Raw genomic sequence first — 23,649 nt, forward strand, 5'->3', positions numbered from 1 at the left:
ATTGAAGTGGCTGCAGAAAGCCTGCAAGGCTTTCTTATCAATGAAAGGAAAAAAAAACCAAGCTGTGGGTAAGCAGTGCTCCTGCCTATGTAATCTGTGGGGAAGGGATTTTTTGCCCAGGAACCACCTGCCACTCCTGGTGGATATCCACCAAAAAAGGTTTGGCCCATGGCAGCAGTGTGGTTTAAGCATGGTTTCAGCCTTGTGCTCTGGGGGGTACTGAGTGGCTTTGTTGGCATCACGGAACTTGTATTAAGTTTCCTGCCTCAGGCAATCGTCCCAAGTGAGGTGGTCCCCAAGGTGCCAACAGCTGGATAAGTAAAATCTGGAGGAGGGCACAAGGTGGCATATTTAGAGAACTCCCCAGGAGCACTTAATGGTTTTGGGTTTGCATAACGGATGCATTATTTTCCTGCTGTGCCTTCTGCTTATCCTGCAGTTTAGGATTGTTCTGCTGCACTCTGAAGACATTTGGGGGCTGGTTCTCAGAGGCTTTTCAAGAGAACTATAATGCCCAGAAAGGGCCCCTAGAAAAGCATCACAATACTGCCATGGTCAGCACATCCAAATCCATGAAAGCCATGGTTCTATAGAAACCCCTCAGAACATTATGAATCATTAAAAACGTGACTAAAGCAAAACATCTGATACTGATGCTTAACTAGCAATGTAATTCGTGTTTTTAAAAATCAAAATGTTGTTTAGCCTTTATCCTTTAAAAAAAATTGTATACTTTGTCAGACTTGACTTTCCTAATTATGAATATTTTTTTTTCCAGTGAAGATGGTGTGAACAGTTTTGTCCAGCTGCTGCTGCTCTTTTGAGAAGCTGTGCAGCATATTCCAGTCACCAGCAGACAAAACTGCAGGGGCAGCTGGGAAGTCTCCAACTTTTTAAGTATTCAGTACCGTGTGAAGACAAAGATCCTGAGGCAAACATAGCTACAGACAGCAAACCTCTCGACGGGCTAAAATCCCAGCTGAGTCTCAAATTCACTGTGCAGGAGAGAAAGGGCTGTAATCTGCTAACGAAAGCAGATGAACAAGAGTCATTCTGGCAGCTACATCTGCCATGCTTCCTCCACCCCCAACCTCATCCCGCCTTGTTAAGCCCACTCTTCCTTCTAGTCCTATGTGTTTTCCTCATAGATGACAAAAATAGGCAAGCGCAAAAGTCAATCATGCAAAATTTATTCCTTAAGAACAGGCATCCTTCCCCCATCCTAAGTTACTGCCCCAATGCGCCCTCACAACCTCTGGGGAAGGTTCATAAGCTGAGCAGATAGTGGACAGGACTCCGTGTTATGTTGCAGCCACGCCGCTGCCTCCCACACCGGCCCCTGTGCTGGGAACAGGCTCCCTACCCCCTGCCTCCTCATGGCTCTGCCCCTCATGCAGGACACGGCAGGAGCCTGCTGGGTGGGCTGCTGCCTTCAGACACAAGCGGGCATCAGGGAGTTGATGGCGTCGACGAGGCCGATGTTCCTCTCATCCCGGGCACGATGTTTTTTGGAGGCTGAAGCGCCCAGGTAAGCACTGGCTGGGCGCAGAAGAGAAACCCCTCCTCGCTAGAACTGGAGAGCAGTGGAAGCCCGCGTCTGGTGAAGAGCGAGCAGGCTGCCCCCAGCGTTCGCTCCGCTCCTCCGTGGCCAAACACCCAAAAAGCAGGGAGCTACCAGCACCCTCCCAGAGGAGCAGCTGCAGCCAGACTCCTCTTCCCCGTACGCTGCGGGGCCACAGCCGGCCCAGACCCACCCCCACAACGCTGACGGCCGGCGCAGACTGCGGGATCTTCCCTCAGGCTGCCGGGCTCAGGCATGGGCTACCGAGCCCCTTCCCGCGCTGCCCAAACCGGTGCCCGCCAGGCCTTAGCCTCACACAGAGCTGTCCCCCTCGCCCCTCGCAGGCAGGGCGTGTGCCCCGAGACGGCCTTCGGGACCCGGCGAGCGCCATTTCCCGGGCTCCACCTCCTCCCGGGGATGGCAGCACCACCCGCGCCTTACCCCCTTCCTCCGCCCTCTCCCCCTCCCCGCCGCCGCTGCTGCCTCCCACCGGCAGGCGGCGCCCACCCCCCTCTCGCCGCACTGCCCGGAGGTGACGGCAGGCGGGAGAACGGGCAGCACCCCCGCTCCCCCCTATTCGCACCGGCTCTTCCTCGGCTGTCCCGCCTACAGCCCTTCCTCTCACAGGGAAGGAGTGGGTGGGAGCGCCTCGTCCCCTCCTCCCGGAACCGGCCACCAGTCGAGGTGGGGCTGGGGCACCCCTGTCGTCAGCGGCTGGAGTGCCCTCAGTAAACATGGCGGCGGCCCCCCTCAGGTGACCTCGGCGGCTGCCCCGCCCGCTCTCGCTGCGCCATGGCGGCTCCCTGTGCGGTCTGGCTGGGCGACCCGGTGAGGCGGCGGCGGGGGCTCGGCCGGGGGGGAAGGAGCGGGGCTGGCAGGGGTGGCGGTGCGTGCTGACCCCTGTCCCCCTGACCCGTGTTCCCCTGTAGATGGAGAGGGTGCCCTGCCCCTACGACGTCCATCACCGCGTCCCCCGGGCGTCTCTGGAGAGGCACGCCGCGTCTTGCCGGCTCCGCAAGATGGGATACTCCGCCGAGGAGGAGGTGGGCGACCTGACCGGCTCCGGGCGGGTCACCCAGCTGGGAGGGGCGGTTTGGAACTGGGCTGGCACCTCAGGGGTGCCGCCTGCCCGGCTGAGCGATGGGGATGGGGGATCCCCGACTGTCGGGGGCGGCTCTGCGGCCGGGCCCGGAGCCGGTGTCGCTGGCAACGGTGCCGGGGCCTTGACTGAGCCGCTTGGTCCCGCAGGCCGAGATGTACGACTCCAGTTTTTTCTACGAAAACCTGAAGGTTCCCACTGTCGTCATGGGTGAGCTGAAGCGAGGCTTTACCTGACAGGGGGGGCAGGTGGGGACGAGGGGACAACCTGGGGGAGATGGGGGGTGGGAGGGGAGAAGCAGAGGATGAAGGGATAAGGGGAAATCAGGCAGGGGATAGAGCAGATGAGGGGATATCTGAGGGGGTGGATGAGAGGCTGAGGAAAACCCGCGGGGTGGTTCTGGGGGGCACAGAGGATGAGGGGCTGAGGGGAAATAGCTGGAGGGCAAAGGATGGGGTTCTGGAAGTAGCACACCTTTCCACCCTGTAAACTTTCCTAGGTCTTTTATAAAAAAAATTGTTTTCATCACGTAGGTCCATTTTCTCACCACCATGCGCTGCTGTAATTTATGCTCACCATGCTCTTGTCACTTTATAATTCTGCTCTGTAGGCCATTTGGCTGTTTTCATCTTAAAACCGAAGGAGGATTGTTTTTTTCCTTTTAGCTTATTTTCTAATTTCTTCCAATGTTCTTCTTCATCATGTGCAGAAAGTGTATTAAAATACATGCTTAGAAAGTGGAAGAACTGACCTTAGAATTTGGGTCTGTAGTACTGGGAAAGAATACAGCTGTAATCCAAATATTTTTTTCCACATCCTTTTAACCTGGAAAGCCTTTTTTTTTTTTTTTTTTTTTTTTTTAATCTTCCTTCCCCTCAGTTAAAAGATGGGGTAGATTAAAATGTTAAGACTTTCCCTTCTGTAGAAATAGAACTACAATGTATTAGAACATACCATAAGTTTCATAATAGAGGTTGGGAAATAAAGACTAACCTTACCAAGCACTTGGTGTAGAAGTTCTGTGATGTTTTTGTCTTCTCTTTCTGCAGATAAAGATCTGCAGTTTCACATTGTTAAGCAGGCTAGAGCTCAAAGTGCAAAAGAAGGTACCAGCTACAGTGAAGGTAAGTAGATACTGAGACAATGTTGTCAGCTCTCATGTAGAGAGATGCTCTTGTGTCCCCACACACCGTTTCTTTGATTCCACCTGTGAACTGCTATGAGAAATTTAAATTTTTTGTTAATATTCCTTTCCTTGTATAGTTTGGAACCTTCTGTACTCATGGCAACCAAATAAGAGAATCTGAGTGTCTTGTGCTTACACCTCTAGTTCTCTTTAAGACTGGAAAACCAGCACTGTAAAATTTGGGAGTTTCTTAAGGTGCTAGTCCTTCACTTCCCATCCCATTACCTCCACTTGCTTTTCTGCCTGCGTTTTCTGATATTATTTAATGTTTTTTGTGGCCTAGATTCTTCTCTTGCGGCCCCAAGCCTTGTTCTTCGTATGATGGGTAGGGAGAAAAAGGATTACTTTTTATTTTGTTTTAAGGATATCTACTTTATGTGCAGATTATTATTTGTTTATTTATATTATTATAAATATAATAATAATTTATATTATTTTAAAATATAATAACAAATAAATATTTATTATTATTTATTTTGTTTGTTAGATATCTGCTGTATGTGCTCATCTTCCACTCCTCAGATCAAAAATCAAACAATGCCTGTATTATTGTTACTATACTGGATTGTTTCAAAACTCATAAGAAGTTGTACAATAAATATGCTGGTATATCTGCAAACACGATGTTGTTCTTTGCCACTGCTCTCAAGTCATTGGTTTCTTTGTTTCATTTTTCATTGGGTTTTGTGGTCAGTCTGGGGAGCAGGCTAAGTCTGAGCTGTGCTTTTTGAGAGTGGAAAAGTAGGATTCCCTGTAGAAACCACTGGAGAGCCACAGTGTGTGGCATTTACTGCCTGTAGTCTTTTAGTTTGGTAAACCTATGTGCAGAAGGAAAAATGCATTTTTTTGTTCTTTTCTGCCTTTTCTGTCAAATACAGCAGTGTTTGCTCCAGCATTGGTTTTCATGTTGCCATGTTTTTTCTGGCATAGCATGTGGAGCCTTGACAGTCTGTTGCTTGGGAAGGAGCTTTCATGGGATGGAAGCTTCTTTGTCCTATGTCAGGTGTGTTTTTTCTGGAGGAAAGTGGTAACTTATTAATTTGGCACAATCACACAATCACAGCCAAGCAGAGAAGAAACAGATAAGCCTTTTATCAAGTGGCTGCATCACAGAGATGGATCAGTGAGCCACTAGATGGCAGTGTTTGCTAATTCAGCTTTCACTGCAAGCGTGCAATTCTCTGAAGATAACACTAAAAAGATATGGCGTGGTTTCCTTTTATCTCTTGGCCTATTATAAGATTTACTGGCTTGGAATTGTTTGTTTAATTTAAAGTCTTCATTAGCAGAAAAAATGAAAAGCGGTTTTCATTGCAACTTTCCTCTTGACTAACTGCTGAAGGAAGTAATTTTCTTTGTTTTTAAAAAATTCTAACCATATTTAGAATGTTATAATAATAGTTATTAATAGGATAGGAAGGCTGGTCTTCATAACAAGTTAGGTAATTTCTGTAACGTCACATGCACATACCTATTAGGGCACTTCTTTGGGCTTCCATGACCCTGTGAGAACAGTGCATTTTAAAAAGAAAAGTCTTGTGTACATGTTTGAATATGTTAGTTCAGACTATAAAAATTCTGGGTGAGGTTCCAAGTACAGTAATGGGGAAATCTTATATTTTAGGAGCCCCTTTTTGGTGTCTTTAGTGAAAGCAGGATGTGAAAGATTGCCCAGCTTCCATTAAGTACTAGATAATCTAGAGAAGAAGTAGCTTTGCTGTTGTGAGGACTCCTTCATGTGCTGCCTCTTCTGTTTTCCTGGAGACAAACATCTGTGTGGAATTGTGCCTCGCAGGGAGACAGTTGGGTTGAGGGAAGGAGGATTATGGAGGTCCAGTCAGTGGCTATGGGGGATTTGATTGTTCTCAAGTAAAATGCATTTTTGCAAGTAGTATCCTAGAATACTGCATTCTGTATCCTTAGGGAAGTTGCTTTGCTGCTGTTGAAATGGATTGGGAATGGACTGAACGTTTGGAGGATGTGTGTTCTAACTGGGAAGTGGGGAGAGTGAGTACTGGGCTGATCGTTCAGGGAAAGAGTGTGCAAGTAGTGTGTTTTGTTTTCATAACTTCAAAGTTAGTAATCTGAACATGGAGCATCTTGAAGGTGCCTTCCTAACCCTTTTAGCTCTCAATGCCCACAGTAGTCTTATTATGAAAGCTGTGCAGAGAAATTGACAGTGTGACACTGATCTGCACAGTGCCCAGTTACCTGTTCTCCTAGAAGTTTTTGTTCTTACAGCTGTATCTTGCAGGTAGTACTTCACAGAAGATTTTAGGAGTTAGACAAACCTACAAGAGCTGCATCTCTTTCTGTCTTGCTTCAGTTTGTAAGCCAAGAACTGAAATTGATGGGACAGTACAGTGTGCTTTTGGTCTAATCCAGTATGATCCCTTGAAACCACGTGAAAACCTCTCACTAACAGCGTGAGAGTAACAAGAGGGATTGTCCCTGAGTGGGACTGAGGAGGGCTTTGGGCCTTTTTCATCTTTAAGCAGTTTTTATGTTTTCAAATTGAAAAGGATGAAACTTACAGATATGTAAAGTAAGGATGAAAAGAGCATGGGTGTTTACTGCATTGCTTATTTCTTGAGCTTCTCAGTGTCTTCCTGCATATTTGTGATATTTTACTAGTAACAGCTGTCTGTTCAACCTCCAGGGTCATACTCATTACTGCCTGTAGAAGTTCCTCAAAATCACAAGCGTTTCACCTGTGACCTGACTCAAGCTGATCGCCTTGCTCTCTATGATTACGTTGTTGAGGAGACAAAGAAACAAAGGTCTAGATCCCAAATCACGGAAAACGACAGTGACCTTTTTGTGGATTTAGCAGCAAAAATCACCCAAGGTTTGAAGAATAGTCTGTTGAATTTATTGCTCAGAACTTTCACTTTTTATAGTTAGATGAGTTTTGTTGAAAGCCAGACAGAATTGCTTGTGCTATTTTTATTGTGAGAAGCATATTGTTCTTAAAAGCCACAGCAAAGAGCTGTCTTCAGAAAAGACTAGTTCAGTAGCCTTTATGTTGTTTTCTATCTGGGAAGGCCTCAGTGCTCTACTCTTAGCAGAGTGTATCTTAGTGGATGGATCTTTTGTCTTTTTGCAACTGACTTCAAGTTGCTTAATGCTGCCAGCTCACTGCAAAGCTTGGAATGGTGTTTGCTGTAAGAAATGACAAGATTAAAGATCACTTACGAGTGAAAGTCCAACAAGAAATGTTGGCAGTCATCCAGTGGGGCTCTTGAGCAATGTACAAATGGGTGTATTGGAAAGAGGCCTCTTATCCCTCTTGAGTCGTGCCAGTTTGTAACTGTACCAAGTGGAACATAAGCAGCTGTGTTATCCTGTGGGCTCTGCTGTGCTTCAGCTGTGTTTGTCATCCACACAGGTACATTTTTCATGGAATCTGGCTTTCTCAGTCATTGTGTCCTATTGTAATACTGCCTTGGAAAACGTGGCCCATCTTTTGTAGGCATCTGACCAAATTGCAAGCCCATAAATTGGACTGTCAGGACACTGAGGTCACGCAACACCATTTGCATGGTGGCTTTTTAGTCTTATGTAAACAGCTATCAAGAAGGTTGGAGGGAGCTTGTGCTAAATTCATAAGAGTTACTGAATAGTGGGGAAACTTCATAAACAATGTAATTTGTGTTTCACACTTTTATTACTAAAGCACCAAATTTGCATACCTGCATGTCCTGCTAATAGCCATTTATTTTACTTCTGTTTTTTTGCTAGATGACAGTCAGAAGGGTCCAAAATCCCATCTTGAAATTCTGGCTGAAATGCGAGACTACAAAAGGCGGCGGCAGTCATACAGGGCTAAGAATGTTCATATAACAAAGAAGTCTTACACTGAGGTGAGTATATGAAAAGAGATTTTTTATTTGGTGGTTGTTTTGTTTGTTTTTTTTTATGGCACAAAAGTGCTTGTTGTACATCAGTGTAAACAATTAAGAACCCTGTCAGACAAAGAAAAAGTCTCTTTTTCTGCTTCATGTACCCTACCTTATTAGAGTGACAAACTGTCAAGGAAAAAGTTTTTGGTTTGTTGCAGCAAGTTGCAAACAGCAGGAGCATTTCGGACTATTAAATGAAAATGTCAGCAAGATACAGTTGACTGCCTGTTGTAAAACGGTTCTACTTAAATTTATGCTGTAATACCTGTGTCTGCAAATAAGACCTTCCATTCAAACATCTGATGTATAGGGCTTGAGAGGGGGATCTGTCTTTTCTTGGAGATTTTTACCTTCTGCTGCCTTGTTGCTAGTTCAGGCCACCATCATGACATGCTACTTTTCTTGTTGTTGTTTTTAATATATCTTAATCTCCAGGTGATTCGGGATGTGATTGGTGTGCATATGGAAGAACTCAGCAATCACTGGCAGGAAGAGAATAGGCTGGATAATGCAGAGGCATGTGAAGGAGGGAAGTCCAAGTTTTCTGGAAGGTATGTGCCACAGCTGACAAAGTCCTTCACCATATAAGCAGGCTCATAGCCTGTAATTGTATCTTACCACCTCTTTCTAATATCATGTACCAGCCTTGTTTGAGATATATACACAGTTTATTTTATACTTATTCTATTAAGCTTTTGCTTGAGAAGCTCTTGTCTGCACGAAGGACAGGGGAAAATGAATTATTAACTTGTTTTCTGGGGTAAGGAGATAAGTTAAGTTGCAAGTGATCCAAGTGAACAGGTGGTTTCTGGTGGAGCTGGGTAATGAGTACTGCCCTCCTTGGCATGTACGTGATAGCTAGGGACTGAAGAGAACAGTTGAAAACACAGGTGCAAATTGTATTTTTCTGCCCTTCTCTACCATGTGACAGGAAATGCTATAATAGATAAATGTTATACCTTTGTAACTTACTAAATATGTGACCTTTTGCAGTTCTTATCTCTCTGAATGCTGCTGTGCCAGCTGGGACTGTTTTATGGATACGTATTTCTTCCTGTGTCAAGCCATACTGCACACTCTTCTAAACATTTATCAGTGAAACAAAAAGGAAATCATTATTTAGTGATAGTCTGTTTGTGCTTCCTCAGGAATTCTGTGACATGAAAATGTTGAAACAAAATAAAAGGTGACTCTTGAGGTTTTTGTTTTCAGCATTGAAATGGAGGTGAATGAAAAGGCCAAGCAGGAAGTCTTGCTGGGTTCTCCAACAGTATGTAGTGGCTGAAGGCAAGTGATTGAAGAGTTAGGGATTGAGAGGAAAATAGAGTTGGTAAGATTGAGGTGAAGTGTTTGCAAAAAGTCACTGAATTAAACAGTGTGGTGAGATGATCAGGCTGGAGCAACACTTCTGTGAAGACAGGCTGAGAGATTTGGGATTGTTCAGCCTGGAGAAGACTTCAGAGAGATCTTAGCACCCTTCCAGTACCTGGAGGGGTCTGCAGGAAAGCTGGTGAGGGACCTTTTACAGGGGTGTGTAGTGATAGGACAAGGGGTAATGGTTTCAAACAGACAGATTTAGGTTAGACATTAGAAAGAAATTCTTCACTGTGAGGGTGGTGAGACACTGGCACAGGTCGCCCAGGGAAGTTGTGGTTGCCCCCTCGCTGGAAGTGTTCAAGGCCAGGCTGGATGGGGCTTTGCTCTCATGGGAAGAGGGGTTGGAACTAGATGATCTTTACAGTGCCTTCCAACCCAAAGCTTTCGATGATTTTATGTGCATTGAAGAGCATGGCCTCTTTTGGGAAGTATTGTACTTTTTAGGGAGGTAGAGAGGCTTCATAAAAAAATATATATGCCTTGCCTTGCACTATTAATAGGTCATTTTTATGAGAAAACCAATACTGAAAACAATAGTGAGTGTGAAACTTTATTGAAAAATAACCAATAACCTTTTTTTCAGAAAAGAAGACAGGCGGTCAGCTTCAGTGGACTCACGGCAATCTGGAGGAAGCTGCAAAGATACAGAACGCAGCAGACGAAGGAGAGAAAGCAGCAGGAGTCCAAGTAAACGAAAAAGGAGTCACGAAAGAGGCAAAGACAGAGATTCTTGGAGAAAAAGAGAACGGTGAGCATAAATAATGTCAGCCAGCTGGTGCTTCTGAATCAGGCAGCTGTAGCTGCTTTTGAGAATTTAGTGCAGAGAATTCCAATATCTAGTCCAGTTAAAAAGCCAGGCTTATCTCATATACGGTATCACAAGCCAGTGGCATGAACGCTGAACAGAACTTGCTGTGAGGGAAAACTGTGATCCAAACTGTGATCCAAATTTCAGAATTTATTCTCAGATCTGAAAGGTGGCACTTCCAACAGCAGGCTACAGGATTAGCACAAACTGTCGCAGGCTGTTTTACTCCTTGATGAACATATGCATGACCATATGCATTGTCCATTTAACAAGTGAGCTTGTTGTGTCTGATGCTGAGTTCTGCTCCAGTTCGGACTAGGATTAAATAAATAGGATTACTTGTTTAAATTATATGAGTGTATGTATATATATATATGTATATATAAATATAATCAGTTGATTAGGTTTTTCCATGGTAGATGCTTCAGAACAACATTGCAGCTCCTCAGGAGTTCTGGACAAACTTTTAAGCAAAGGAAAACAAATCTAGGTTCCACCTTCTAATACCCTTAATGGTGGCACATTTGCATCTGCAAGATTAAAGGTGCAGGCAACCTCTGTCTGAGCAAAAACCAAGGTTGTTGTGTTGAAGAGATTCTGCATTGTCCCTGCTGTGTGTGTAGAAAAAACCCCACAGCATTACACCATGAAGCCATTCATTCCAAACCTACTGCCACTGTGGCACCACATGACAAGACTTTGATTAAAACCACATGGGAAATAAACTGTGTTAAAGTAGTTTACTTTCTTTCCTGAGAAGAGGACATGATGACATTGGATGAGATCTTTCTGTTTTCCAAGTCTGAGGGCTTTTTTTTTGTTTTTTCATTCAGATTCTGTCAGTGTGAGCCCAACAGCACATGATGTTTGTGTTTTTGTTTCAGGGATGAAGAAAAATACCAGAGTCATAAAAGAAGAAAATAGATACTTGACCTTCATTGTTTTGCTTGCTACCTGTTCAAATGAATCCTTGAACAGGAACTGTTGGTATTGGTGTTATGTCACAAGTGTGCTTGGAGACAATAATGAAATCGTGTCAAGGTTGGTCTGGAGAGAAGCAGCATATGTCACAAAAATTGTAAGAGGAATGCAGTTATTAATAAATTATAATGATCTTTTTCATCTATTTGAGTTTAGTCTGATAAAACTGAAGAATAGTATCTGTGAGAGATTGTACTAATTTGCTTTTCTGGCCCATAATTAGTATCCAAAAAGTGGATATAGAAGAGAGCTAATTCCTGGAGACCGGGATCAATACAAATGGAAGAAGCATGAAGAAAGCTTCCTTCCTATGCTTCCACCTGATACTGTCACCTCTGGAAGGAGTGTTCCAGAAAGACGGCACTTAGTGTCCAGTTACAGAATGTACCAGAGGTGAGAGGGCACATTTGAGTTCTCCAGCAGGCTAAAATACCTCCAACTGCAACTAGCAGTAAAAGGACAGTAATGGGAAAGTTGCTGTTCCCAAACTCATGCTCACATCTGGGACCACTATCATTTGGCAAAGATGATGAGGATACAGCTTTCCACAGACACTAGTGAGGAGGTATACCAACCTGTGGAATAATTGCTAGAATTATTAGAAAGTACCCAGGCTGCATTTATGCTCTTTAAGTAAAGGTACAGCATTTGGAGACAGTGGAACAGGGCCAGTGTACCATGCCTACCATAGATAGGGCCCAGTCAGGGGCACTCAGTGTGCCAGCTCCAAGAGAAACTGCATGGAGGGTGGAGCAGAGTGGTGACACTGCAGCCATGCTCTGGGGCAGCACTACCAGCTAACCCCACTTTTAATACCCTGGGCCAATGACCTCCCACCCTTTGACACCCAGAGTGTACTTTTGCTCATTATAATCTCATTTTAATATAAAACCACACCTCCATCACTACAGTTACCCACCTCCAAGGTGCCACCATCCCTCACGGAGGCTGGGTGCTCAATGTTTTGCCTTTAAATACAAACGAGAGAACTTTGCACCAAGCACTGTTAAAGATCCTTGACTACAGTCACTCAAGCTCCACCTGTTGGCTGGGGGGATGGATGTCAGGGAAGATACCATCGCTGGGAAGGACACCCCTGCCCTCTGGGACCAGTCAAAGGGCTGAGCTCTAATAAATCTCACTCTTCATTCATCTTGTGGTAAGAAACCTCATTTCGCATGACTGAATTCCAGCGCGTGTCCACGCTGATTTCTTTACTACTGTGGTGTTAGTAGTGCATCCAGAACCTTGTTTTCTGGCCTCCTAAAGGTTAATTGGCTGTCACTCAGAACCTAAGCCCAGCCATCCCCACCTCCTCTAATATCAGAAGGTCAGCTGGATTGCAAGGGGTTTATTTTCCTGCCAAATTTCTTTACTCGCTTTAACGCAACACAAGGACACTTGAAGTATTGCTGACTGCCTTTTTAAAACCCATTTCCTTCCAGAAATAGCTAGGAGGAATTCCCATTCTTTATGCTGACATCATATAAATATTAGCAATAGAGGTTGATAAAAAGACTTGAGACACACAGATACTTATTAAGGGAATGCAGGAGAATTCCACTTCAGTGAGATTCTTATTATAGCAATAATCATTCTGTTAATTCCTCACCCAGTCTACTACAGCAAGGTCAGGCAGCAGCAGCCTTGTTATGTCTGCAAAGTAAGAAAATCCGAAAGAACAAGGTTGCAGATCCATGTTTCCTACAATGCTTCGTTTTGTTTGGTCGAGTTGCCAGGAGAGGGCACTCCATAGGCTCCTTTTTTTGGCTTCTCTGTTAATAGAATCTCTGGTTTCAGTGTAGCTGCCAGCATGCTGTCTCTTACCTCAGTCACTTCTGCAATTAAGTGTGATTATCTGTCACTAAATACTTTGTCTAGCTATGATTGATTTAGACTTCTGTATTTACTATAGCTGTTCAACTGAAAACCAAACTCCTCACCTACATGACAAACACAGTAGCCTTTTCTGTCAGAAAACAAGACATATTTTAAAATAGATCCCTCATTAGACAACTGCATCTAAGAATGGAAAAAAAAACCTAAGTTAAAGTTCTGAAAGGGTCCTAATTAGAGGGAAAGCAATATGGAAACATCACTTGTTTCAATTCCTACCAACTAATTTCTTAAGTTGATATCTATTCTGCCATCTCAGCCACAGGTTAAGTTCTCTTGGGTAAGGCCTTGTAAAACTATGCTGTTAATGGAACTTCTTCATGCAGACAAAGCAGTCAAAAGACAAGCTGTACTTGTGTAAGAGTCAAAGTCAGTGCTATCCAGAAGCCTTATCAGAAATGCACTGATTATTAAGAGGTGGCCAGTCTTCTCTAAAGTAAATTTTGTGTGCCACATATTTTCTTACAATTTCTTATGAAGCATAGGTAGGAAGAGATCCATAGCAAAACACATTTTACTCAATATAAACAAATAAGTGAAGGTACCACTCCCTGCGTATGAGCATGGGTATTGGAGAGGCAGGAGAACAGTGTAACCATGAATTCAATCAATATCTACTGCAAAGTGGGATAAAGAAAAGAAACAGACAGAGGATCTTCTTTCATTGTAATATGCAAAAAACAGTCCTCTGAACACAGATGTTCTTACATCTATTTCTTCCTTTTTTTTTTTTTTTTTTTTTTTCTCCTGTTCACCCAGGCTGAAGAGTAGGTTCAATCAGAACTTAGGTTGTTGAAGGTTGGGTCACAAAGTTTCTAAGTAGCACCATGCCATTTTGTTGGTCACTGGAAAGGAATAAACCAAAAGTTATAGAACACTAGCATGGTAAATCCTAGCATGTTGGACAAGATACAATTGAGGGTTATATTAACAGCAAGCAAGAGAGCTATTAATAATAAGCAGTTCTTATTAAAAATTGTCAGTCTGGTAACTAATAATCGTGGAAAATTCAGTTCATGTGTGTACTTGTGTGGTTTTGAGCTCCTGTGTACATGGAGCTGGTAGCAATCTAAGACAGAGTCCAGTTCCAGATAGATGGCAGAAAGAGTCAGGATCTGTCTGCAAACATGCCTTATAGGCAGCACTTGAAGGACAAGCCTGTTTTACATATTCTAAAACTGGTTAAAGTGCATTTTGTATGATGGATGTATGACCATGGATAAAATGAGTGGAAATTTACTACTGAAAGCTGGATTGAAGACACTATCATTTTACTACATTCCTAATGCTAATTCCATGCTAAGTCTAGCAGTAATATATGACGTATCTTGATGGATCCTTTCCTCCATCTGCTAAAAAGGCTTTGAATTCTGGTGCCCACTGAATTTTGTGGGCACAAGACATCACATAACCAATCCAAGTCTATCAGAAATGAGATTTTCTCCTGTAGCACCTTACAGGAATTAGTCCAAGTTAGCAGAACTGTTAGAACGAGCCTGTGAATTCGAAGTTCTTGCTGTTATAAAAGATGACAAAAATACGTGCAACTGTCTAAAGCAACAGTGTGGTATTGGTGTGTGAAAAAAAAAAAAAAAAAAAAAAAGGTAGCCAAACTAGGCAAATACCCTGTTGACCATCATGCAGTACAGGTGTCCAGAAGTTTTTAGAACAAAAAGGCTGTGAGCTCCAACGATGGTGACAACACATCAGAAAATGGCAGCACAGTTTGAACAGGCTGATCATTGCCAGGCTGTTCTCTACTCAGTCTTTGAAGAAGGATTTGAGGTAAACAGTACAAAAGGAAAAAGTTTGGTTGTAGCAAGAGGGAACCTTCTGCCCCTCCATAAGCATGCAAGACCATCTTGCCAACACCCAGATCACTGGAGTGCACATAGGAGACCCCAAAATCCTGCACTGGGACCACAGCACAGCTGGTACTGCTACTCTGACCTGCTTGGCTTTTCTCCTGGACTGCACCCTTTAAGTCTTTATATAAAAAAAAAAGGAAGTCATGCAATCCATAAATTTGCATACATCAGTGATGAAAGTGTTTCTGCTATCCAAATCCATGTGGCCTTCATACTGCCATTTATCTTAATGGACTGAAGGGTGAGCATGTAACCTACATGTAACCTCACCAGACACTAACAGCATACAGATCATCCGAGATCCTGCCAGTCCTCAGAAACAATACAAAGGCTTTTCAACACCACAGTGTGTACATAAATATATATATATATACACACACACGTATACATTATACCTTTAAGGTACATTCTCTGTGCATCCAGGTCTACTGAACCCTCCTGCCCCAGAGCACACTGTATGCTATTCAGCAGCAAGACCTTTGGTATCACACTAATAAGGTGCTACAAATAATCACCTTGCCTTGATACATGAGAGACCTGTCAGACACAGTGGTTCATCATTTGCTAACAAACTACTCAAGAAAGTCAAGAGGTAGGAGTGGGGGTTGTCTCATTTTTAATATGAAGCAAACCAGTGACTACATAGCAGCTCAGAAAAGACCTGAACTCAGCTGTTGTCGATAGCAAAACAGATCACCTGGCAATGAGCTTTTGCTTAACCTGCAACCTGCATATCTCCTGCTGTGAAGAACTGCATCAGTTCATAGCCTACTTGAAAACAATCTCAGAGCAAGCAGAAGGAGAAACAGAAGAGACTATGTAGGCAGCAGGTGCCAGGACAGTGCCCACCCCGCCTGTGCCCAGCTGGGGCTGGCCCAGATGCGCATGCCCGCATTCTCCACCAGATGTTGCGTGAGAGGAATCTCACTGCGGGTGCGAGCTCGGTTCACGAACAGAGTCAGTCGAGCTAGTGTTGGTTCGGATTAGTATCAGAGAACTAAGTTCGATCCGCCTGGCTCTGGGACCTGCTGGAACCACACCCTGCCTAAATCGGGCATGCGCATCTGGGCTAGCCCCAGCTGGCACAGGCGGGGCGGGCACCGTCCAGGCACCTGCTGCCTACAAGACTAGAAATGCACCTGGGCACCCCAACCTGGTATGAATATCAAAGCAGGATGAACTATCCAGGTGGGACTATGTCCTGCCTCTATCCCTTGTGTCCACTGAGGACAGCATACACAAAGACTATTAAAAGAAGGACTATTTAACATAGCTAATACAACAAACATTGAAGAGCCAATTCATTTAAGAGCAAGTACATACTAAACATTTTCTCAGGAAGGTTTCTAGGGAGCAGTAATTCAGGAGAAACATAGAAACTTCAGATGGGAACTTCCAGTTTTTCCTCTCTGATTTATGATCCATATTAAATCAAAAGAGTAGCCCATAAGATGCTCCTGGTTCCAGTACCAGTAATATGCAGATGACAGAAACTTGTATGTAATTGCTTCCTAACAGGGAAAATTATACCACCAGGCAGTGACTGCAATATTTCAAAGACAGAAGGAGAAGTACTACATTGTGATTTTACAGTTCAAACTCTGATGTTGACCACTTCACATGAAATAACTATGTGCACTTTTCAGATAACCTTAGTCAGCCTTTAATCCTGTCACTATGGCTATACCTGAAATGAAGATAGATTATTCATGTGAAATTACAGGTTTATGGAGAACCCAGGGGCAATCCACACATTAAAATCCCACGCACAGATTTTTGCACTTACGCTTGTTGTTTAATTCCATGGAGGAAAGCTTCAGTTTTCTCCTCTGGTATCTCTCCATCAATACTGGCCAAGTAGGAGTAGAGGAATGAGAATGTTTCAAAGGGAACACTGGCTGCTCCACCTTCTGGGTCCATTGTTATGATTTCACAGGCATGTTTCATTGAACTCAGTAAGGACTGTAGGGGAGGTTGAGTCAAGAAATTAGAGGAACAGTACCAGAGACACAAACATCCTTTGCACACCATGACAAAATACACATTGTAAGCCACTAAAAGTAAGTGTAAATGACATGAAGGCTTTATCACTGCTACCTAGCTTTCAACCCCAAATCTACCCATCCAGTACAGATGCAGGGATGGAAACAATAATGAAATTCTACTAGAAACAAGAGTAAAAAAAAAAATACTAAAATCCTGTGACATTTAAATATTGCACAGGGTAGTTTGAGCTGTCTCCAATATGGACAAATTGCTCTATTCTGCTATCACTATGCCTGCCCACATGTATCATACATGTGTATATATATATATATATATATGCATATATATATATATATCTTATCTCAATAGATCTAAATAAATTCTCAGCAGCAGCTAAGTCAGATACATCTACAAAACCCAGAAAATTATATCTTTTGGATGGACTTTTTACTATGATATAACATTAATTTTTAGGAAAGGGAAGGAGAAGCAGCTGCCTACATGGTATCAGACTCAGCATGGCCTTCCAGCCTCTGCAGTTTGCTACTGTGCTGCTTCTGTTCCTGCTCCTGCCACCCCCAGCTGCCACTTGCTCCCCCTCACAAACACCACAGTTAATTACATCCACGTCCCCACCTTTCAAAGGTGCTTTAGCAGGCTACTTCTGTAGTCGCTTCTCCAAGGCTGTAAAAATGTATCAGTGCTTTACAGAAAGACACTTCAGGTGACTGGTGTTTTTAAGAAGCTCATGCTTGTCTATTCTTGTGTCTTACCTGTGTCCCTGTTCAACCATGAACACAATTTACAGCTGCAGGAAAATGAACAGAATTTTTTTGTGTGCCTTCCTCTCTAGTTTAGCAAATTGAAGTTTAGGTTTCAATATGTAGAGTGGAAATCAAATTATTCACTTAATATCTGGAAGGATGGATAAACTGAGGTAAATTTAAGACTGTCTAGCTTGATCAGAATCATCTTTCTGTGATTCTGCTTTTGTTCTGACTTTTTAATTCTATTAATTAACAACCTTGCTGGTACTTATTTTAAATGAAGAAAAAAACTACAAAACTATGTTGAGAGGGAGACAGGAACCAAGAAACACCCAGTTGAAATGAGTAGATTATATGCACACAAACACACACATATGATTGCATTGCCAGGCAAGGTTAATCTTCAGGCCTTCCAGATATTCCAACATTGTCAAAATATTATTTGACATGTATTTTCTTTTAAATACCCCTTCTTTCCTACTGTAGAATTAAAAATATTATACTTCATAAGAACATCAGTTTAGTGCATTTTATATCTCATTCTGTTGAAATGCTCTGCAGAGATTTTATTACTAACATTTAAAGAATTAAATATAGATTTAGTAACATTAACTGCTTCTGTGAAAACTTAATTGACTATACAATGAATTAAAAACTAATTTCTTCCTTCAGTTCTCCTTGGACTTTTATACTGATGCCATAGGCAGCATTCATCTATCACCCTCTCACTCATGTTCCAAGCTCCCTGTGGACATGCTTGCTCCTCTACTGCCATCCCAGTCAAGCTCCCCAGACCAAAAGCTGATGGGGAACAGAAATAAACATGCAAGGCACTTTGCCAGCTGCTGCAAAAGCAATCACTGTTCCTCAAAGTCCATCTGCATTAATTAGTCTATGGTCTACTTCCCATATGATCACATACAACCATTTGCATTTGGATACAAGGTCTCCTGAACAAACGTACCTTGCCAAGCACGCTGCACCCAAGTGCTAGAAACTTCATCCATTCCACCTCCTCACCAAAGTTGTCCAGTTGGAGGAGAGTGTTCAGTTGCTCCTCTGACAAGCACAAGTCCTTCCATTTTTCCTGCAGTGTTGCAACATTCACCATGCCTTGGGGAGAAAACTTGAAACAATATCATGGTACCACAGTGAGAACTCCGAAAACCAGAATGAAACTAAGAACACAGTCTGTCCCCCAAAATATATCAATATATTTCTACCTGCTTGTGCAAGATTTTAAGGAGTCCTGGGGTCAAACCAGCATCTGTTGCCTCTGTCGCAAAAGGCATTTCAATCCTCTCCTTCACAGGAAGGGGCTCACCTTTTGACAGTGCTGAAAAGTACCTAAGTCAATGGGAAGAGCAGCACACTTCAGTGGCCATGGCCATTACAAGCTACACAGAAGTAAAAGCTCAAATGGTTTTTGTTTTTTTGTACTATGACATAATGGTTCAGTGAGTGAATCCACACACTACCTTACAGGAGCAGCAGCACTTTGCAAGCCACCCGCCCATACAACTCCCATCTCCCCATATCCTTTCTTTTTAGTGGAAACCACAACCTCTAGACTTTCCACATTCTTTTTTACAACCCTCTAATAATTCTTAAGGCATTTAAGTTATTTTGGGTGCGATAATACTCAGCTCTTCTTAGAAAAGGCAGAGAGTGATTTATTAACATCGGGGTGTGCTTGCAAACCAAAGCACAGACTTTCCTCATTCGATTGACAAGCACCTGAGGGCTCATTTGTTTAACATTCTCCTCACAAGCCACCTGAAGATCACAACTGGCTATTTACATTGCAACTCTCTCATCAGCTTTTGTGCTATTTCTGTTCACTTCCAAATAAAACTTAAGAATGGAGCAGAAAGGGCATTAGAAGCAGATCCTTTTAATTAAAAGCAACCACCTCTGCCGTAACTGGCCAGCAACCTGAAGCAGCCAAGAAAAACTTAACTTTTAATTTGGTCAGTGGCTGGTCTAACCCTGAGGGTTTCTCCACTCATCTTCCCTCACCTACCCTGGTCACCCATGCCCATGCCCAGGCTATCCCATGTCTTGCAAATAATCACCTAAATGCACAACAAGCAGCACTGCAGAACTGAATTAGTGTGACTGTATAGAAATTGATGCCTGGTCTGTATGTACATATAACTCCTGGACTATTTTTCATCTCCATCCATTTCCCAACAGGTTTAAGCAACCTGGCAGCTGTCACTTAGACTGCTCAGCTGGGGCAAGCTCCCTGCACATCCATCAGTCAGAGGTACACCACTCCCCACCTCCATCACATTCCTAAGACATGCCCATCCATATTAAAATGTCTTTGCTTGTTTTCTCCAACACTGCAGCTCTAGCAACTCTGTTTCAGACTTTTTCTTTTAATAGACAAGCCAGACTCCAGCCTGGCTTTGTTAATAGCTTTCCCCTATACACAGCATTTTTAAAATCTCCCCAGTTAAGGACATCTAAGATACTTTCCAAGAGCTTGTTCATACAAACTGTAGGACACAAAAAAGTAAGAGTGAGAGGCTGAGGTAGAAGAAAAAAAAATATGTTAAGAGGAAACATTTAAATATCTTAAACCAACTTCACAATGGGAGATTTATTATTTGGACTATCATCTAGAAATCACAAACAGTAACATTTAAGGAGATACCTTACATTTATTCCTGGAAACAAACAAAAAAGAGAAACCTTGGCAAGCTTAAGAATTAGAAAGCTATTTCTAGGTTTCCTTTGAATTCCAATAATTTCATTAAATCTCACATTAAAGGTAAAAAAATAAAAAAAGGTTTGGTATTTTAAGATCCTAAAGGACCTCTTTGGTCTTGAACGACAGAGCAGCTAATGAAAATAACAAAAAAATTAAGATGAATTCTTCTATCCAGAAATCAAGCAATTCCAGAAATACTCTAGCCCTAAACCTCAATGAAGCAGAAAATAAAACAAGCCTTACACTATTTTTCAGGCTCACAAGCTGCATTAATAATGCACATAAGTGCACATGTAATACACAGGTTGGTTTAATATTCAAGGCAGCTCCACTGTATGATAAACAGGAGCAGTGAGATTTTCTAGGTCCACATACACAGTGCTACATCATTACTTGAGCATCGTACTTACGCAGCTGCCCATTGCAAAACATCATGGGGCTGAGTCCTGATGGCAGCTTTGGTAAACTGCTTCAGAATGTCAGGCAGATCAGGAGGGATTTTGATCTGCTGAGCACAAAACATGGTATCTGGAAGAGGCATGGTCCGTTTGCGTTCAGTTACAAGGACCTGGAAGAAATAACAATAAAGCAGCAGTTCACAGCTGCAGAGTACAAATGAAAATGTGTGTGTGTACGTGGTGCAGGGGGGAAGGGGGAAGGTGGTGGTGGATGACAGGGTGGGACAACAGTGCTTCTACCAAAACTTGTAAGTTAGAAACCTTAAACTTGATGGCAACACCAATTAAGAAGGCTGGAGCTTGGACTCCAACCACAGCTCCAGGTCAGGAGAACTACTACTTTAACAGCCCTCTTTAGATAGTTTTTAACTGATTTTTCTCCTCAAACCTGCCACAACACTTATTTGTAGAATAAGTAGTCCAGCCAAGTCACACCACATGTGCCAGTGTGAACATCAGCTATGCTGACAACTCACTACTGTGTGCCAAGAAGAGTCTTGTCATTTTTGTGCAGAAGACAGAGCAAGCAGATTGCCAAGATGATGATTGCCAAAGTCAGTGATGAAGAAATGGGACTGCTGTGACTCAAGGCTGCTTCAAGGATCAAACCTTACTCAGAACTTAATTTCTGAAGAAATGCTTGGCAGGGTATAGCATCTTCATTACTCCAACACAGCAAATTTGCATGAGGTACAGGCTTCAGAGTGTGCGTTTCATTACTACATTGGCCACACACTTTCAGTAGTGATTAAAAAAAATGTACCTCTAGCCTGGAAACTCAAACTGAAAGGAAAAAGTTGGGAATTTCAGGTTAAGCTAGAGAACAGAAAAGCCTTGAGGAAGGAATACACAGCTGTGTACATATGCCTTTGGGAAGCAGTCAAAGAAAAGAATACAAAGCTACAAGAACACAAAGAGAGAGCGAAAAAAAGCTACTTTTCTTCGACTAATCACAGTCACAGCAGGGCTGAGTTTGGAAGGGTCTCCAGAGGCCCTGCACTAGCACCTAGAGCCGGTTGCCGAGGACCATATTCAAAGGGGTTTTTGAATGCCTCCAAGGAGTGAGACTTCACAAACTCCTCTGGGCAACCTGTGCCAGTGCTTAGTCACCCTTACACTGGAAAAGTGTTTCCTGATGTTGAGGCGACCTCCTGTACGTAGGCACAGTAAAATGGACAATAAAGAAGCAGCTGGGTGAGCCAGCCTTGTCACCATCTCTCGGTAGCAATACTCCCTGTACTGTCACACGGGTCACACTCTTACTAAGTGCTAAGGTCACCTCATTTCTCTCACCTGTTCTTATTTTCTGGTTTGTTTTTGTTTGGTTTCTTTTTTTTTTTTCCCGTTTAGGCAGCCAGGGTACAAACCCGGCAAGCAGGCAGACGCAGACCAGCCCGGCCCAGCTCCTGCTGACAGCACTTCACAGTCTCGGAGTCCGGCAGGAGCCCTCTTGCCTGTGACCGGCCTCCTCACCGACCCTGCCCAGCGAACCCGTCCCGGTCCCCCCTGGCCTCCTCCCGGGACGCCCCGAGCTATCGCATCACCCATTGTTACGAGCCCCTGACGCACACCCTCGGAGGCCGCCCTCAGGCCCCGGAGCCCGGGGAGAGCCCAACCTCCGCCCCACGGTTCGTCTCCGGCCGGCGGACAGCACCCCTAGGGCACCCCCACACCACAAGCAGGAGGCCTCCCCGCCCCCGCCGGTCCTGCGTTCCCCCGACTGCCCGAGGCTCATGGGGAGGCCCGGGCTAAGCGCCTCACCTGCCCCGCTCCGCTGTCCCGCTGCCGGGGCAACGCAGGGGAGGCCGGGGCGGGGCCGGGCCGGGTGCCTAACGGGGGCGGGGCGGGCAAGGGGGTTGCTGCGGACGTAGTGCAGAATTGAGAAGCGATACCTGTTCGCTACTAACTTCTGGAAAAACCTGAAGCACCTTAGCGTGAAGCCACCCGCACAGTGCGGGGCAGGGAGCTTGGCTTCTGGCCCCCGGGGTGTGTCAGCTTCCATCGGCCCTGGCTCCCCGAACACGACACACACCATGCTTGGGGTACCTCCTCCCTTCCAGGCCGGGGTGAAATGCGAGCAAACATTGCCTGAGCTGCAAAATAGACCTAGAGTGATTTATTTTAAAAAATCTGTTACTCGCAGTAGCTGTAGCGTCGAATGGCAGCTCGGCTGCTCATTACAGGCTGGAGCAACTCCACTGGGTTCAGCCCCCAGGGCAACAAAATCATGTCTGAAGCTGTACTATGGGACAGAGCAGCAACTACTAAGTGGAAAGATTTTCCGAGTACTTAATTAAAACCAGATTAAAGCACATTCTTCTATATGCATTGCAAACGGTTGGAAAAAGCAAAAAGGCTACAACTTTCATACAAGAATGAAAAATAATTGGAAAATAAAGAGACAAACCAATTGTATGCTGGTCCAGAACATGCTTCATCTGTAAAGACCTCTCTAGGCCTTCTCTCTAGGTAACACCAGTTGCATTTTCCAGGAACAGAAACACTGGGTAAAAGTCAAATGATTTAACATAAATCAGAAAAGTAAGGTTAAGTGCCCCTCAATGCCCTCCCTGCACCCAAAATCAGAGAACTCTGAATGTTTAAATTCTCCTTATACAGGAAAACAAACCAAAAGACCACCTGTGTGCTTTGGCATTGACCACTATGCAGCAAGTGGCAACAGGTAATAATATAAGGAGCAAAATTGATTTGCTGAGTTGAGAAACTGTCTTGTCATTGCTCCATCCCTCAGTATTCTATTGAATTAAAAACACCGTTTTGGGACAGTTTTTGACCTTTGTAAATGCCATCTTCTAAAAATCTCCATTATTGAATAACTTGGATTTCAGCACATCATTTCTCAATTTATGGTGACTTCCAAACGAAGAAATAAAAACCAGAAACATAGCTTCACAGTTTAATAGAACTGTTGTTAATAATACAATTTTAAAGTTCTATTTAATTAAGAACTGAAGTATCAAAATAAGAGAGCTCTAACTTACCTTTAGGCTTTGCAAAAGTTGTTTCCTTATCTGTTTCAG

The 23,649-nt window shown here is 43.7% G+C and overlaps 2 protein-coding genes across 2 annotated transcripts; one reads left to right on the forward strand and one right to left on the reverse strand.

The window, feature by feature from the left end:
* The first annotated feature begins 2,073 nt into the window (after window positions 1–2,073).
* Window positions 2,074–11,058, forward strand: SNRNP48 (small nuclear ribonucleoprotein U11/U12 subunit 48). Its single transcript, XM_071736679.1, has 9 exons — window positions 2,074–2,389; window positions 2,491–2,604; window positions 2,810–2,870; window positions 3,710–3,784; window positions 6,506–6,694; window positions 7,588–7,709; window positions 8,184–8,299; window positions 9,709–9,873; window positions 10,818–11,058. The coding sequence occupies exons 1-9, from the start codon at window positions 2,354–2,356 to the stop codon at window positions 10,855–10,857; spliced, it is 918 nt and encodes a 305-aa protein (XP_071592780.1). The 5' UTR covers window positions 2,074–2,353; the 3' UTR covers window positions 10,858–11,058.
* A 2,400-nt stretch (window positions 11,059–13,458) lies between these two features.
* Window positions 13,459–22,426, reverse strand: ROPN1L (rhophilin associated tail protein 1 like). Its single transcript, XM_071736681.1, has 6 exons — window positions 22,370–22,426; window positions 20,561–20,718; window positions 18,655–18,778; window positions 18,396–18,557; window positions 16,465–16,640; window positions 13,459–13,655 (listed from the first exon to the last, which is right to left on the reverse strand). Exons 2-6 carry the CDS (start codon window positions 20,689–20,691, stop codon window positions 13,595–13,597), a joined length of 654 nt encoding a protein of 217 aa, XP_071592782.1. The 5' UTR covers window positions 20,692–20,718; window positions 22,370–22,426; the 3' UTR covers window positions 13,459–13,594.
* Between the last annotated feature and the right edge of the window lie 1,223 nt (window positions 22,427–23,649).

This window comes from Heliangelus exortis, chromosome 2 (assembly GCF_036169615.1).
Source record: "Heliangelus exortis chromosome 2, bHelExo1.hap1, whole genome shotgun sequence".
Classification (NCBI taxonomy): domain Eukaryota; kingdom Metazoa; phylum Chordata; class Aves; order Apodiformes; family Trochilidae; genus Heliangelus; species Heliangelus exortis.

Excerpts from the sequence above, each read along its gene's own strand:
- ROPN1L (XM_071736681.1), bottom strand. The coding sequence starts at position 20,691 with ATGCCTCTTCCAGATACCATGTTTTGTGCTCAGCAGATCAAAATCCCT. Across the intron at positions 18,779-20,560 it reads GTTTTGCAATGGGCAGCTGC|GTACTTTTCAGCACTGTCAA; the intron begins GTAAGTACGATG and ends CCATTGACTTAG. Across the intron at positions 16,641-18,395 it reads GGTGCAGCGTGCTTGGCAAG|TCCTTACTGAGTTCAATGAA; the intron begins GTACGTTTGTTC and ends CCTCCCCTACAG.
- SNRNP48 (XM_071736679.1), top strand. The coding sequence starts at position 2,354 with ATGGCGGCTCCCTGTGCGGTCTGGCTGGGCGACCCG. Across the intron at positions 2,390-2,490 it reads CGGTCTGGCTGGGCGACCCG|ATGGAGAGGGTGCCCTGCCC; the intron begins GTGAGGCGGCGG and ends GTTCCCCTGTAG. Across the intron at positions 2,871-3,709 it reads GGTTCCCACTGTCGTCATGG|ATAAAGATCTGCAGTTTCAC; the intron begins GTGAGCTGAAGC and ends CTCTTTCTGCAG.